Source organism: Trachemys scripta, chromosome 22 (assembly GCF_013100865.1).
Source record: "Trachemys scripta elegans isolate TJP31775 chromosome 22, CAS_Tse_1.0, whole genome shotgun sequence".
NCBI classification, from domain to species: domain Eukaryota; kingdom Metazoa; phylum Chordata; order Testudines; family Emydidae; genus Trachemys; species Trachemys scripta.
Genome location: NC_048319.1, coordinates 9,205,706 through 9,223,343, shown reverse-complemented (window position 1 = coordinate 9,223,343; position 17,638 = coordinate 9,205,706). Strand labels below are relative to the sequence as shown.

General features: G+C 45.8%; 1 protein-coding gene across 3 annotated transcripts in view; it reads right to left on the bottom strand.

The window, feature by feature from the left end:
- Positions 1-272: 272 nt before the first annotated feature.
- The window catches only part of DUS3L (dihydrouridine synthase 3 like), a 17,971-nt gene continuing 605 nt past the window's right edge, over positions 273-17,638 (bottom strand). Inside the window, exons 2-13 of one of the 3 annotated variants that reach the window (XM_034755390.1) lie at positions 15,421-15,730; positions 14,224-14,832; positions 13,080-13,121; positions 12,784-12,936; positions 12,465-12,581; positions 7,733-7,798; positions 7,533-7,643; positions 6,942-7,038; positions 5,159-5,234; positions 2,471-2,659; positions 2,229-2,357; positions 273-466 (exon numbers count right to left, since the gene is read on the bottom strand). In XM_034755390.1, the coding sequence (XP_034611281.1) occupies positions 394-466; positions 2,229-2,357; positions 2,471-2,659; positions 5,159-5,234; positions 6,942-7,038; positions 7,533-7,643; positions 7,733-7,798; positions 12,465-12,581; positions 12,784-12,936; positions 13,080-13,121; positions 14,224-14,832; positions 15,421-15,730 (1,972 nt within the window). In that variant the 3' untranslated portion in view covers positions 273-393. Of the gene's footprint in view, positions 467-2,228; positions 2,358-2,470; positions 2,660-5,158; positions 5,235-5,776; positions 5,908-6,941; positions 7,039-7,532; positions 7,644-7,732; positions 7,799-12,464; positions 12,582-12,783; positions 12,937-13,079; positions 13,122-14,223; positions 14,833-15,420; positions 15,731-17,638 lie in introns of those variants that run through there. The other 2 variants (XM_034755391.1, XM_034755393.1) reach the window with 2 other exon arrangements.

Below are 17,638 nucleotides of genomic sequence, written 5' to 3'. Positions count from 1 at the left end.
AACCTGGGCAAGCCACTTGGCATCTCTGCCTCAGTTCCCCCACCTCTAAAATGGGAATAAAAAAACCCCACTACCCGCCCTCCTGGGAGCTGAGCACATACACCCATTTAAGATTGTGAGGTTCTCCGAAACTATGGGTAATGAGGACCACAAAAGTATTCTAGCTAGAGAGATCCTTAGATGGAAGATGGGCAGCTCTCTCAGCCAGAACAGGCTGAGTTGTGACACTTGTCCAGTTATCAGCTTGTGTAATGACAAACATTAACTAGATATTAAAAAACCATAAAATTTTATTTAATTCCCAGCAGCCAGAGGCAGATAATCCATGTCTCACCAAATACAGCTCTATTGCCTTCTCTTGCTGTGCCTGTTTAAGGACTCTTCCAATCAGTCCTATCTGTAAGAATTTGCCTTGTGTTTAGGCAGGAAGGTAAAGTTTGTAGGTACAGGCCCCAAAAGCATCTCACTGCAACAAAACAGATTTGTATTCAAATACATTCAGATTCTGACAATACCTCAAACTAACACACAGTCATGCAACATACGCTCTGTGGTAGGCTAGGCTCTCTTTGCAGTAGGAACTAGGGGGTAGATTTTCAATTTAGATACCTAACTCCCACAGACTTTCAGGTGCCTTATTCTCAAAAAGTTGAATTTGTGTCTTGAAACTCCCCATCCCACCTCTCCTGCTTACGCTGAGCTCGAGACACAGTTGGTGCTCATATGTTAACGACCCAGATTCCCTCAGTTGGTGTATCATGACATAGCTGGTGTAGATCTGTGTAGCTCCATTGACTTCAATGGAGTTGAGGATCTGTCCCATCAATACTACAGAACTCTAATATATCTAAGTACTAAAAGTTCACATTAAGGAATATTATGGTTTGTTGTCTTGTATATAAAATGTTTACAACCAAAATTCCCAAGAAACCAATGTTTTATTAATGCAGTATCATAATTTTCCACAAGACAAGACATGTAGGCAGTGAAATCCAGTAGAGTGAGCAACTATGTACCAACAGCTATAGAACCTTTGGCATGAACATAAAGCTATCTGAATGCAGAGCAGACACTGTATACATTATAACCACACTTCTGGAAGCAGGCTAGTACTTACCTTCTTTTTTTTACCTTGAAGGTGACAAATATATTTTATTAAAGTGCAAAGAGACTTTATATTTTAAGTTTTAAACGTTTTCATGCTTTCAGTGAGCAGTATAGAACAAAGGAGCTAACTCGATACTGAAGTTGCAAGGCTCTGCTTGGAAAATGGCATTTACAAAACCTGGCTGAAATGTACCGTTCTAGTAACTTGGTTGTAGGCAGCTGTTTCCAATACTAACAAAATGGACAAGGATTAGCTACTCCCCCCTCCCCCCAAAAAAGGACAAGGCTGCTGCCATGAAGCAAAAATGGAACTTTTCTGTTTCCGCGGGATGGGACACAGCAGCTGGCTACACTCTCAATGCCATTTCAGTTGGGGCTGAAAGTCTGCAGAGTCACTTTTCAAGCAGTGGCTGTAGACTTTTGGATGCAAGAAAAAAAAAAAAAAAAGGCTCCTGAAGTCTAATTCTGAATTCATTCTGAAAGCCTGCAGTGGATTGGAGAGGGGAAAGTCCAGCAACTCCCCAAGCTGTGGAATTACCTAGACTGGAAGCTCTTTGGGGCAGGGGCGGTCTTTTTGTTCTGTTTTGTACAGCACCTAGCACATGACTGGGGTTCCTACGCGCTACTGCAAGACAGATAATATACTGGGTACTGTGCAGTCAGTAAACTTGAAAAAAAATCACATTAATTTTCCTCCTTGGTAACAGCCTTCAAATCATGGTGTGGGAAGCACACTAAGTGTCAATTCCTCTAGGTTTATATTAGCATCTCAGATACGACTTCTCTCAGTATAGGCATCTGTGGGCACGTACAAACAAGGAGAGAGTAATATGGCAATACAAGGCTTAACTGAAAACCTCCTGAAGTGAAGGTATTGCACCATTCTAGTCAGTCTCTTACTGTCACTTACTGTGTTGGGGAAGTAGACCACGATCCTAACCAACCCTACAGAATTCTCATATTGAGTTGGGAGGTGGGGAGAGAAGGCAGGATAAAATATGAAGTTCCCATGATCTTTCCATGCCAGTATGATTGTGCATCATCTGGTATTTGAATATTAGGTTGCAGGATGAAATCACTATGACCAACTGTCTATTTTATGACAGCTGTTAGTCATTTACCTTATTTTAATCCAGTCGTCCACGTTTTGACTTGCCATTAAGGTCTCCAGATAGTCTCTTCCCATGTAGTAAGGAGGCCGCTCATTGATTTTCTGAGGAAGGTACTCCAATAAGCCAGCTGGAATATACCTCACAATGCAAATACATATATTAAATGTCACTGAATTTTATTATTCTACAGTAGAGGCAGAGACCCAACAAGAAAAAGGTTTCTACCAAAGATGTTTGTGAAAGCAAGTTACCTGCACAAAAATGACAGCCATTCCAGCATGAACTTCCTGGTTTTCTCCACCCCTTGGGTATCCGAACCCCAGTGTTCAAGGCCATAATTGGTGAAGTCTTTGAGAATATCAAATCTTTCATTGGAAGAGATGTCCCAGTGTCGTTGTTCTTTAACTTCAGTGAAAATCCAAGGTTTGATCAATGCCCCTCTGTGGTCAGACAAGATTGGATCAGAAAGGAAAATGCTTGTAACCAAAGACAGGGCTTTCCAGCTATAAAACTGAAGTTTAGCTACAGACTTGTATATGTGAGACATGGGATGACTCCAGCCAGACAGCATTTGTGTTACTGAGTTACCTCCCCGTGGGCACAGGAAGACTGCATTTCATTTTCGAGTTAAAGCCTCCTACAAACACAGCTCTGACAGGAGGATCTGACCACTAACAAGACAATCCAGCCTTTTCAGGGAATCTGCTGGTTTTCACTTTGACCTTTTTGGGCTCAATTCTGTACTCCTATATGATCAACTCCCATTGATTTTCCTGGACAATGCACCCCGGCAAGTGAGAATAACTGAGCCCCAACGATTGTTTTTCTTCCCCATGTGCCCTATTTATTTATACTCCAGGAGCCTGCCTAGAGCCAAGACAGAACATGAAGTAATCCTGTACCAGCATCTATTTAACCTCAGGGATAACAGGAGGTGTGGGAAATTGACTAATAAATATTACACACCTGAGGGATGAAAGGCATTAGGAAGTCTGTTTCTAAATTACTTAAGCCTTAGAAAATTCCACCCAGAGAGGTTGTGACTGAGCTAATGTCACACAGGAAGCAGATGCAAGAGAACTAGATCAAGGTTTTATTCCCTACTCAGGTCTGTTCTTTAACCACAAGAGCCCATAGAAGTGAGAGTCAGGGCAGAGCAAACATAAGGTTAATCAGCAGGATTACTCTAAGGCTGGGATCTGAGAAGTGAAATTGGAAGTAGTTTCTGGAAGGGGGAACAGGGTCAATTCTCCAACAGATAAGATAGGCCAAATTGATCAGGGATTAGACAAAATGGTCCCCAGACCTCCAAATCACTTGTGCTGTGCTGTCCAATGTCAGAACCAGTTTAATCTTCATTACAATATCAGAAAGGGAGATCATCAAGGCTGGAGCTTTGGATCTAAAGAGACTTGCGTTTTTTCAACCTGCTAGCTGATTAAGAGTTATGCCAACCCTATGAGCAGCAGCTTCTATCCCCAAGATTAAACAGGAGTGTCACCCAAATCATGTGCTCAAGAGCCTGGTTTGACTGCGAATCATTTGCAATACCATGCACTTCTGCTTACAGCTCTCTGTAAGCTGATGGTGCCCCCTTTAAAGGCTACACCAGAAGTAGCAAATAGTGCTGTAGCTTTCAACTCCCATGGGAGTCCTCTTATACCAAATACACTGTAACAAACCTCCAAGAACAGCCTTGCCAAGGAGGAAACCCTTGTTATCGTGTTTTTTTTTTTTTTTTTTAAACCTACATGCCTCCAGCTTCGATCCAGGACACCACACGATCCATTGTCTACAGCCAAGCTCTAAGATATAACCGCATTTGCTCCAATCCCTCAGACAGAGACAAGCACCTACAAGATCTCTATCAAGCATTCTTAAAACTACACTACCCACCTGCTGGAGTGAAAAAACAGATTGACGGAGCCAGACGAGTACCCAGAAGTCACCTCCTACAAGACAGGCCCAACAAAGAAAATAACAGAACACCACTAGCTGTCACCTTCAGACCCCAACTAAAACTTCTCCAGCGCATCATCAAAGATCTACAACCTATCCTGAAAGATGATCCCTCACTCTCACAGATCTTGGGAGACAGACCTGTCCTCGCTTACAGACAGCCCCCCAACCTAAAGCAAATACTCACCAGCAACCACACACCATTGAACAAAAACACTGACCCAGGAACCTATCCTTGTAACAAAGCCTGATGCCAACTCTGTCCACATATCTATTCAAGTGACATCATCATAGGACCTAATCACATCAGCCATATCATCAGGGGCTCGTTCACCTGCACCTCTACCCATGTAATATATGCCATCATGTGCCAGCAGTACCCCTCTGCCATGTACATTGGCCAAACCAGACAGTCTTTACACAAAAGAAATAATGGACACAAATCTGACATCAGGAATCATAATACTCAAAAACCAGTGGGAGAACACTTTAACCTGTCTGGCCATTCAATGACAGACCTGCGGGTGGCTATTTTACAACAGAAAAACTTCAAAAACAGACTCCAACGAGAGACTGCTGAGCTGGAATTGATATGCAAACTAGATACAATCAACTTAGACTTGAATAAGGACTGGGAACGGCTGAGCCATTACAAACATTGAATCTATCTCCCCTTGTAAGTATTCTCACCCTTCTTATCAAACTGTCTGTACTGGGCTATCTTGATTATCACTTCAAAAGTTTTTTTCTTACTTAATTGGCCTCTCAGAGTTGGTAAGAGTGTGAGTGTGTGTGTGTGTGTGTTCAATATATGTTCCATTCTATATGCATCCGAAGAAGTGGGCTGTAGCCCACGAAAGCTTATGCTCTCATAAATTTGTTAGTCTCTAAGGTGCCACAAGGACTCCTGTTCTTTTTGCGGATACAGACTAACATGGCTGCTACTCTGAAAAAAGTAAATAGGAAAGGCAGCCACTTACCTTGCAATCATAATCCCTGAAACTCCAGTCTGCATGGCTCGATTAGCATCTTCGTAGGACAAGATATCTCCATTTCCTGTGTTGGAGAGGAGAGAACCCAGGAGGTCAGAGTGGCGCACAAGATCAGGTCAAAATGAAATGGCACAGGATGAAACTCAAAAGTGCCCTTATACTCTGAAAAGTGACCCTGTAAAATGGCATTGGGGGCTTTATGTTTATTCTCTCACAGGTACTACAGATTAAATTTATTCTTTTTACAAAAGGATTTTTTCTAACTGCCAATCTTGAAAATTCAACCTGGGACCTGAGGGTCACGACAGGGTTTTTGCCTTGTGTGTCACTGCCCAACAATTCAGAGATGCCAAGCTTCCTTTGAAACATTTAGATCGTTTATTTAAAAAAAAAAAAAAATTAGGGAGGTTTCTTGGACCTCTCTCCCCACCGATCTCCCTGCAGAAAACAGGACCTCCCCCTCCCCCAGAGAAGCCAGGAACAGTTCCTCCTCTCCTCGCTATCTATGGCCAAGGGGAGGGCAAGGACCCTCTAGTCCCCACCCTCAAACAGGGAGAAGGGGAGGATCAACCCTAGGAAAGCTGCCCTCCTAGGGCCCTTAATTACCTTGGCAGTGCTGGGCCTGAACCTCCTTCCTGGATGATTCTTCTCCTTCCTCTGGTACGTTCCCTCTTTTCTGCCATTGCCTCCTTCTGCCCCTCTGGCTTCTCTTCCTCCACAGACTGAGCAGTGAGGGTCTGAGAGGAGGCAAGCCGCAGTGATTGTTAGTAGGGCTTGGGGCACTGGATTCACTGCCCAAGCCACAGGCTGTGTTGCGCTTTGACTGCCCCGCATGAATCCTGCGGACTAGCTCCAGATACCTAGAGCATGTTAACACAGTCCAGCAAGGTCTGCATGTAAAAGTGTAGTACACAACCTGTGGCTGGCGCGGTGAATCCAGCAGCGCCCTAAGCCATGCAAAATCACTATGACTCACCTCCTATCGGACCCTCACTGCACAGTCTTCGAGTGAGGGGGTGGAGAAGAACGCCCTTCACAGCTGCAGCGCAATTTGTTGTGTTTCTCAGACCCGAGTGGTGGTGACTGACATGCACACACCTATTTTTGTGTGTGTATATAATATTTTACAGGTCAAGTTCTATCGTCAGTAACTTTCAAATTCTGCTCTGTTACACCTGTGCAACCGTATTATCTTGCCCTGGGGTTTCAGAAGCATGAGGATAGAACTGTGTTAGACAATAATTCAACTGACGATTCATGAACAGGAATGAACTACAGCTCACCCCGCCCAAGCCCTCATGGCTCCACAACGCTAACAGGAGATTAATGGTAGATGAGACTTGGAATACACAAGGGGACTGTGGGGGAGATTCATCTGTCAGTTCATTGACCTGAATGGAGTTATACTACAGTCGAACTGTTGGGTAATTTTTCAGACCAAAACTGCATTTTAAGCTAAGTGGCCAACCACTACTGGTGACAGCCGATCTATCACCTCTCTGACATCACTTTAGGGACTTGTCATTAGTTCTCTCTCTGCTTCACTCTTCCCTGCCAAGACTGAATGTGCTCAGGTCTCAACTTTCCCTCAAACAAATAATGAAGACCATCTCACTGAAGGAGATGCAAGTTTGGGGGAAGACAGATTTTATGTTAATTGGACCAGTAATATTTTAACCATACACAGATCACATTTCAGAAAAACAAACTGGTTTAAAATAACCAAATCATTAAAAAGTTAAAAAAATAAAATCAGCCGAGAGAAACATACCAAACAGAGGCATTGGGCTGGCTAATTTAGCACACTCTGCTATGTACTCCCAGTCTGCAACCTTTGTGTAACGCTGTTCTCTAGATCGGCCATGAAGCTAACAGAAAGAAGAGTTACAATTAGTACCTCACCAAGTAATCTAAAGCAGCTAGGTCGAGATACTACAAGAAAGGCAACAAGTTCAAAATGGATAAGAGTGAAACGCTTTGATAGCACAGAAGCTAAGCATTCGGCAGAGGTCAGTGCTGCAGTGAACAGTAGGGGAACTGGTTAGCAGAATTCAAAAAGACATCATGAACAAACATAACATTGTCAGTGCTTGCAAGCTAGAGCAAGAAGCCAGAGGGATTATCAATGTGGACCGAGACCAAGGTGGTATTAATGATAATGTGTCCTCACTGTAGTATCTCCTCCCCTCACAATACAACTTTACACAGATGTCTGGGTTCATGCCTCTATCCTGATGCATCAGGCACAGGCCACTACCAAAAAGGATGATTGGACTAGATGCACTTAAATGATAGACAGACAGACAAAGCATCATGGACTCTGGCCAAATTCCTGACATCAAACACAGGCAGGGGCCCATACCGTGACCATGGAAGCTCCCCACCTCCGGATGTTGGGGATTACTTTATGAGCCAGGTTGACTTTTTCTTGCACACCAGTCCTTATCTTCACTGTCAGAGGAACATCCAGTACCTGCACAAAGGGAGGAGTGAAGCTAAACCAGACAAAAGAGCTCTGTTTGGAAGCTCGTTCTTCTCGGCCAGGGGATGCCTGGTACTCACCGAATTCATTCCTCTGACTATCTGTTCAAACTTGTTGGAACGGTTCATTAAGGCACATCCACCCCCCTATGGGATAAAACAGGCACAGTCAGAGATCCTTGTGTTTTCACCGAACCCAAGAGCCTTGCTGAAATTAACCAGACAGCTGCTTTTCATTTGTATAAACTAGAGAAGATTTGCACTTCCATCTTGAAGTGCAGTCAAGATTGACAGTGCAACTACATGCCGTAGCTTTGGGGGACTATACTGTATAGGGTGACCAGACGTCCCGATATTATCGGGACAGTCCCGATTTTAGGGGACTTGTCCCGCGTCCCGACCTTACACTGGTCGGGATGTCTGGTCACCCTATATGAGGGAGACAGCGGCAAGCAGGCGCTGCCGGCGCCACTCACCTTCCCTCCCTGGGCCCTGGGGCAGCGCGCAGCCGAGCTCCCGGCGCGGCGGAGCCAGCCCACGGGGCCCGCCGCCTGGCCGGCACGAGCCTGCAGAGCACAGCCCTGCCCCTGCCCTGGCACACACAGAGGCAGCGAGGAGGTCTCGCTCCGCTGTGTGCTGCAGCGGGGCGGGGCCTGTAGACTCCGGCAGCGGTTGCAGGGCAGAGAGCCCCCCCCATCCCCTCGACCCGACCCTAGGAAAGGGCCAGAGGGACTGGGAGGGACCTGCCTGCTTCCTGGGAGCCACTCCAGGTAAGCACTGCTGGGCTCACCTGGCCCCCTGGCAGGTCCCTCTGGGGGAGGGCTCCCCTCAGACTCACTGCCCTGAGCCCCTACCCTGACCCTGTTCCCTCAGCCTCCCCCACAGTGTCCCCCCCGTACCCCCCACCCTCAATCCACTGCCCTCAGTCCCCGACCCTGTTCTCTCTGCCTCCCCTGCAGTGTCCCCTCTGTGCCCCCCACTCTCAATCCACTGCCCTCAGCCCCCACCCTGACCCTGTTCCCTCAGCCTCCCCCGCAGTCTCCCCTGTACCTCCCACCCCGAACCCACTGCCCTCAGTCCCTGCCCCACCCCAAATCTCTTCTTCAGCCTCTCCCGTCATCCCACTCCATCACTCCCCCTGCTGTCCCACCCCCTCAACTTCCCCCCCATTCCAGTCCTGCTCCCCTCTCATCTCCTCCAGCCCCTGTCCCTCTCCCAAATCCCCCAACCCTCCCCAGCCCAGCCCCATTGTCTCCCCCGCCCTACATAGCTCTCTACCCTGTCCCATTCATGCTCCCCTCAGCCCCTACCCTGCTCCCTCCATCCCAGTCCTGTCCCATCCCCTTCAGCCCCCCTGACTCCCCCAGTCCCAGTCCTGTCCCCCCTCAGTTCCTCCACCCTGCTTCCCCTGGTCCATCCCCACACACCCACCGACTTCCTCGACCTCCCTCTCCCCAATCCCACTCAGGACATGCAGGAAAAAGAAGCAATGGGCTTAAATTGTAGCAAGGGAGATTTAGGTTAGACATTAGGAAAAACTTCCTAACTGTAAAGGTAGTTAAGCACTGGACAAGTTACCTAGAGAGGTTATGGAATAGCAGTCATTGGAGTTTTTTTAAGAGGTTAGACAAACACCTGTCAAGGATGGTCTAGTGTTGTTATTATTCACTCCTGCCTCAGTGCAGGGGTTGACTAGATGACCTGTTGATGTCCCTTCCAGTCCTACATTTCTGTGATTCACACTGAATAGCCTTGTGCCACTGTTTAGTAGTAGTGGCACACAAGTTCTCTGACATGCAGGTTTATAAAATTGTAGTTAATATACAGTTTAGAGCATAGCAGTTTTAAAGCTCTGCATGTTCAGACCAACCGAGCTGAAAATTGTGATCTATAGTATTCAAAACTATTAAGATGTGGACTGAAATAAATAAAATCAGCATGAATTGCTCAACAATATCAATGGAATCAGCATTGCGCTGCTATATATTGTAAAACATTACAGTGAAATCTTGCAAGTATTACATAGCACGCCGCCTTGCCCAAATGGTAACTAAGCATAACATCTTCCTGTTTCAACATTCTTAACTTGTATCCCATAGCTCCTAAAAGTTTTTTTTTCCAAACACTGAATACTGCTAAGTTATGAGTTTTAACAGGTTTTTTTTTTTAAACCACAGCACTGAATGTTATTCTAAAATTGTTTTCCAAATATTCTTAAACTCCCAGTTTATCCCCCACTGATGTTCATTGTGAAAAATATTGCAGGTCTAATAATAATATTTGGCACTTTTGTAATTCACTGTCCAACCTGTGTTTTGTGCCCTCCTCTGGTGGATTTTTAGAGGATAACTGTATAGCTACCAGCTAAGGGAGTTATATCTTGAACTCAAGTAGTAGAAGCTCATGCTTCTAAGTCTGGATGACTTGGGTTCAATCTTTGGTGACTAGCTATGATGGAGGTTGTGACAACCTACTGCCTCTGCCATCACTTACTCCATTAGCTCAAGTGGCAGAAGTCTGTGCAGTGGATCTAAAGGTTCATCAGCAGGGTTGGAGCCATGCGAGTTTCACAATGATTCCACATGCCAGAATTTCTGGGGCAGTTCAGTTTTGATTTTTACAAAAAAATCTGGGGAAATGCATACAGAAATAGGGTGACCAGATGCCTAAATATCGGAATCTCAAGCAGGAGTAGAGAGGTTATTTTATCTCTGTATTTGGCACTGGTGCAACCACTGCTGGAATACTGTGTCCAGTTCTGGTGTGCACAATTTAAGAAGGATATTGATAAATTGGAGAGTGTTCAGAGAAGAGTCACAAGACTGATTAAAGGATTATAAAACATGCCTTATAGTGATGGACTCAAGGACCTCAATCTATTTAGCTTAACAAAAAGAAGGTTAAGAAGTGACTTGGTTATAGACTAAGTATCTACATGGGGAACAAATAGTTAATAATGGGCACTGCAGTCTACCAGAGAAAGGTAGAGCATGAGCCAACAGTTGGAAGTTGCAGCTAGACAAATTCAGACTGGATATAAGGCATACCTTTTCAATGGTAAGAGTAATTAACAATATACTAAGGGTTATGGTGTTTTTCTAAAAGCTATCCTCTAGGAATTATTTTGGGAAAGTTCTATGTCTGTGGTATACAGGCGGTGAGACCAGGTGATCACCAGATCCCTTCTGGCTTTATAATCTCAGAACTAGGTACATCAATTCACATACAAAATTCTCATTGAATTCAATAGGTGTCCTTGCCCTGTGGCTTGTTGTGCGGGCTGCAGCAGGGGCCGTACAACCCCTCTCGCAGCTTCCTAGGGCCCCCTCTCATGGCTCTGTGCACCCGTGTCTGTCATTGTCGTCCTCTCCCCGCCCCCTGCCCCGCTCACCCAATGTGTCCTGATATTTCACTCTTGTGATCTGGTCACCCTAATATTGTATAGGAATGGTTTATGTATTACTGTGGGCTGGGGATTGTATGTAGCTCGGGGTGGGAGCATTACCAGTTCCTCCAGGAACTAAAAACAGTGGTGGATAATTAAGGCGAAATTAAAACCACCCCAGAAAGGTTGGACTATCCCTGCAAGCAGCTCACACATACTGGCTCAAACTGGATTTTCCAGAGACCAACAGACAAAGAAAGGGCTTTTGGTCTAAAAAGGCTGAGTTTAAACTGACACAGGGCTTTCTTTTTGATTCAGCAAATGGACAGGACCTTCTGTCCACAGGGGATCCCCAGCCTTGTGGAAGGGTTAGAAACACTTTGCCATGCCCCAAGAGTCTTGTGGTGGCTGACCTCTGGTAAGCCTTTTAAGATGCGGATAGGGACTTATTGTTTTTTATGTGTTTTCTCTGTAATGCTTTTGCCCTAAGAATAAATGTATTTTGCTCTGTAAAGGTTGGCTGCTTTGACAACTGGCTGATAACTGGTATACACTGTGGAAACACCTGGAGAAAGGCTAATCACAGGTGCTGGACCCCAGCCAGACCTGCTGGGGAAATCCCAGTGAAGTGCAGAGGGACTGCAAGCCTAAACACCCATCTGGAGGAAAAGAGACACAGGTCTCCACATGAGAAAGGTGACAGTTAGGAAGCCTGAAACCTTTAAGTGGAAGTCCTGGAGGAAGACTGGCGTGGAGGGGTGTCAAAGGTGCAGTTAACCCTGGAACTGTGACAATGATCAGAAAGGCCACTCTGCAAACTGCACCTCTCTCTTCAACCGATCTGCCCCTGGTGTAAAATTTAGGGTTGTGGCTGCTGAGGTCATTGACAAAATAAGCTCTCACTAGTGTGTTAGGCCTGCAGAGCATGAGCTGTATTCTGGCCTGGCTTGCACACCCGCAACAGAACTAACTTGTGTTAACAATTAACACAAGTTATTGGGCTCCCTACAAGAGTAACTGGTTGAAATTCCATGGCCTGTGCAGTATAGGAGGGCAGATTAAATGATCTAACGGTCTCTTCTGGCCTTATTTTCTATGACCTAGGTTCCAGTTGAAGAAGATTTGTTGCTGAGATGCTGCAGGATTCAGAATAAACCCAAGATTGACTTTCAGATCCCAGGCTGAGTTTGCAGAGCTGACAGTTAGAAAAGCCATCTTATTATTTGTAAGATGAACACATTTGCTATGAAGTCATTGAAACAAGCCTTGGAATAGAGAAGGTTACTCAGTGTGTAGAAATAACGGTCCTTAGACTGAACAGACAGTGGTGACATTTAAGTTGTGTTGTGAACAGACAAGGGATTGGGAGGAAAAGCAAAGGAACGACACCTGCTCAGAGAAAGGATGGAGGATATTGTTAAATGTTACCTTCTTATACACCAGATCTATTGGGCACCCAACGTTGATGTCTACAAAATCCATCTCAATGGTCTGGTTCAGAAGCTCTGCACATCTGGTCATAGTGTCTGGAAATGCTCCCTCCAGCTGAAAGGGAAAACAGGACAGATTCACCAAAATGAGCTGAACTCTCCAAAAGAAATGCCCGAGTCTCAGCTTAAAGACACAAGGGCAGTTCACGCACAGGGAAAGTTACTCCCTGCAGATGCCCAGTGGACGATGTTTCCCCAAGTAAGAAATACATGAGTTGTTCCTGGATTCCCTCATGGCTGAAGTGATGATACTGGACCTGCACTCCAAAGAGATCTTCTGTGTAGTGTCGCTTCAAGAGAGCCCATTCAGATGACTGGCCTTGGAGCAAGTTTGTGCACACAGCCATTTCTCCACAGGTGACATCCGCTCCAAAACGCTTGCATATTCTCCGGAAAGGGAGGTTACCACACTGAAACCCAGAGCAACAGGAGAGAGTTGGCAAAAGTTTTGACCTGCACCACTCACGTGAGGAACTTGTCCCATCAAAGTGGGTTTACAGCAAATTTTCACAAGTGGGAAAAAAACAAATTCTGTTAGAACTATTCGACCTACCGTTGTTAAGGGAGCCAGGTAGAGTTTGCCTTGGATAGCCAACTGGAAAAACAAAGACCAGAAAGGCATATTAGAAGAGCTAAAATAGTGAAGGCCAAGTGGGGAATTTCAGTTATACACACCCTGGGAGTTTGGCTTTTACAGAATTCATCACATTTCCTTTTAGTTTCCATGAAAACAGTATGTTTTTAAATTAAGCATTCCTCTGCAGCATTTGAACCCCCACACTGCAGCACTGCGCTAGGGCAGGAGGACTAGAAAATTAAACTGACTCATCTATTGCATTGCCCAGCTGAGTGAAGTGAAAAAGAGCTTCAGAAATGGGGAAAACAACATTTTAGTAATAGCAGGTGGTACGAGAAAGAGAGAAGGGAACTAGTTTTTCTGAAAAGCAATGATTTTTTTCTTAGCCTGACAGCCTTTCTGGGTACATTTCCTCTTAAACATCCTGAGGCATTTGCCAGGTGAGTTCAGATCAGGCAGAGCTGGCAACACCTACAGCTAGGTGGGTTTCACATGAGCAAGACAAAAATGTTTTTCTGAACAGCGGACCTGAAAAGCATTTATTACAAAATGACAACATCACAACCTTCAAAGATCCAAATCATTAACTAACCATGTTTGAGAACAAAACTTGGGGGAAGCGGGTAAAGGAATTTTGGATAAGCAGGAGAGCAACTTATGATGCACGCTGCAGCACATGGGGGTGGCAGCCATTTTCTGACTTTCAGGCTAGATAATTGGGGTTACTCGGTTTATAAAGAGAGAATCACTGAAATACATTTTAAACTAAAGCTCAGACCAGAGCCCTTGGAGTTCTCTAATCACAGCAGACAGCATCCTTAGATAGCTGTGTACGGAGGCCTCTCCCCTCACTAGGGGTCTGAGATACCAACCTCCACTGCAGTATGACCCCACCTTTTTCTTGTTTAAATGCAGAACCAGAAAGACTTCTCCTCCACCCAAGAACTAAGGGCATGTGCACGAGGAATACTTCACCAGTACCTCAACTACACTCACCTCAGCCAAGACTGCCAGTCACCCTGACTGAGGCTTTTCAAATGCAGCTTTAAAACTACCTGATTGTTGCCCAGTACCACATGCACCCACAGAATAGGACCCCATCCTCAGCTTTAGCACTTACTCTTTTTTTCTCACACAGCCGCAGTTTTATAACATCTTCATCGGTCACCGGGCCTATTGTTTTGAGAGTGGAATCCTTTGATGCATCCGCTAGGCAGGAACTCTGCAGGACCATTGATTCAGGAGGTTCTCCCTTCTCTGACACTGCGAGACATTCTGGTGCCTCCTCTCCAGGAGGTAGGACATCCACGCCCTCGGCATTCCCTTTGGATGCTGTGCAGTTTATCCCTTTCTCCCCCATTGAGTTGCCTGCTGCCTTGTTTCCCGCATTGCCTGTGCTGCTGGGCTTGCCCAAGTGACGAAGGTACTCACTGGATTTGTCAAAGCAAACTTTTTTCTTGCGCAGTCGCTGCTGGAGCTCTTTGCTGAGGCTGTTTCTCACCAGTGGTTTCCCTTCCCACTGCTTTACAAGGTCCTCATTAATGATGTTCCTGTAGTCCTCCCCCAGGTGCGCCCTAGCAAAGCGGCATGTGACTCCATAAATGCACTTTCCGAAGGTCTTGAAGAGCACGCAGCTATCCCCGAGGTCTGAGGGCTTTGCAGCCATGTACTCCCCAACATCATGCAGGAAGCGGCACTGTGAGCCAAAGTAGCACTTCTCTGCACATTCCTTCAACGACAAAACACACTTTCAATGTAAAACCATCACCCACCTTTCTGTGTAAATGGGCTCATTTTTACTGTGTGTGTGTCAGCTTTGTTTCCAGGAGGAGTTCCATGGTCTTCAGTTACACACACTCTGACCATTCCTGATCGCTTGTCTAGTTTAGAGAAACTAGCATCCGTGTAAAACATCAATGCAACTTCACCAATGCAAGCTCCTAATGTAGACACACTCAACCAGTGCAAAATGGGGCTTGCACTCATACATCTTACCCGTGACTTATGGGGATATGTTGCACTAGTGCATATTCCATATTACCCTCTTGCAGTACATCTACTCTGGGGGGTGCAGGAGTTGTGCCAGCACAAAAACTACCAGACTAGACAGGGCCTAAATAAAAAGTGCAAGCTCTCTGAGGCTTTATAGCTGAATTACCCCCTCCCGAGAATAAATAACATCCATTCCATAGGTACGTAGATGGCTCATTCATGACATATTATTAGGAATCCAAATGCATGCTAGGTGTTTTACAGCTAAAGATATTCTTATCTAAAGAACCCTGAAGTTGCCAACCATAGCAGGCCAGCCACTTACCTGGATTACTGATTGGCACAGCCTGTCCTTTTCATAGTGATTTGGCTTCATACATGGCCGACTCTTATTCTGGCCTCTGGCTCTCTTCCGTTCCTGGGGTTTCTTCTCCTCCTCTTTTACAACTTCCTCTTGGCTTCCTTGCTTCCTAACTTGATCACCACCATCTAGCTTCATCTGTTTTGCTGGAGGCTCTGTCTGGTCATTGCTACTAGGATCTTCCTCCCCGACATCATCTTGATTGTTTTCCTGATTCCTGGATTCCCTTTCTGCTTTGAGATAAGCATGGAACTGGTCTTTCGAGGTGAGATACCTACAGCGCAAGAGAGTGCTCTCATTAAACTTCTGACTGATCATTTGACATGTGCTACATTAGACAGCAAAGTTTACTGATGAGAGAACAGGCAGATTGAAAGAAGCATATTCTACACAAAGGAAATTAAAACCAGCATTAACTTTTCTGACCACAGGGATGCCACAAAGCAAAACGTGAAGTAGGATCATTCTTGAGCTAGTCTTTTCGTCTGCTCCACAGACATTGGACTTACAGGGTTATTGAAAACCAAGTTAGGCCCCCAGTTCTCCACTACACTGAGGCTATGACAAGACACAGTGGGCAGTTAGAGGGGTCCTACTCTAACTTGCACTGCGGATGCCAGATGATCCAGCAGAAGGTCAGGTACAACAGAGCTCAGGTCCCCCTTCCACTGTATTCTTCCCCTTATACCAGAATAGGGGGATAGCTGGCAAAGGAAATAGATCCACTGGGAATCCCCAACTGTGCAAAAATAGGGCGGTTTATAGCTTGCCTCATGTTCAGTGGGGACATGGAATCTGTGGACACAACAGCTCCCAAACCACTTGGATTAAGGCAGTGGGATGTAGGCTGTAGCATGTATACTGCCTCTCTGCATTAAAGATGTACAGTGTATTCCACATCTCCACAGTAGATCTTTGGGGTTGGAAACCACTGAAAAACTGAGGAAGCACCACAGGCACCTTTGTAAGTAGAACAGACAGCCTTTATTATTAGCATCTTCTACAGAGAGCAGCAAAATACAGTGAAACTTGTCGTAAGTGACTACTTATGCCAACTTTATCGATACCTCCTTCTCCCAGTTTGTCCATTTCTTCCACTTACGATGTTTTGTCATAATCCTTGATTATGAGCTTACTGGGGCAGAGACTGACCATACAGCGTATAGCACCACAGGACCCTAATCTTTGACTGAGGCCTCTCGGCTACACTGTTCATACAAAAATTTATTCACAAGACTGACAAGAGACTGATTGCTTAATGGAGGTGGGGCAGAATTATAAACCGAACATTTGAGGATACTTTAGGATGGTTTCCTAAAACAGAAGGGTGGACCAAAAATCCATCTTTAGGCACCTAAATAAAAGTGGTGTGATTTTCAGAAGTGCCAAGCGCCTTCAGCTCTTGCTGACTTCAATGATAATTGTGGGCGCTCATGACCTCTGAAAATTTAGCCACTTTTAATTAGGTACTGACTTTTAAACATGTAACTTCACAAAGCTTGCTGTGGTCTCTCACACATGTTTCACTAACTGACTGGTAAGCTGAGGACAGTAACTTAACTCATCCAGGGCAACAGTCACAAGGCCAGTAACGTTTTCCAGTTCTCCCATATTTGTGCTCTCTCCGTAGTTTGCAAGGCCTCTTACGAGCCTTCCTGCAAGCTGATACTGTCTCTGCCAAAGGCACCTGTTGACATTTGCTGGGTGTTGAATGGCCAGCTGCTTTAACTACCTCAACCCACAAAGTCATGCAGGATGAGTGGAGGGATGGGGACTCCAGGAGCCATCTGTCATGGGAGCAGCCTGGGGAAAGACACTGTGGTATTTTAACAACGCAGCAGGTCCTCTGTTGTTGATTCTTTTCTTTTAAGTACCAAGTAACCGAATAACCGATTTTCTTTCAAGAAGGGTGAGCGATGCGGCCTTCCAAGCGAGTCACCCCAGCCCGGGGAAACCAGAGCACCCGGCCCAAAGCCACCCAACTTCTGTGGCCCGAAGGCTCCCTCGACCACACATCAGGCACCCAAAGGCCAGAACCAGATTGCATGAAGGGAGTGGGGGGGGGAAGGGAGGGGAGGATGCTGGGGTAGCACAGGAAAGGGATGCTGGGAAAGAGGGAGGGGGGCTCCGGGGGAAGCAGGAGGGGGGCTGGGAATGGCGGGTGTCTCGGGGGGGGGGGGGG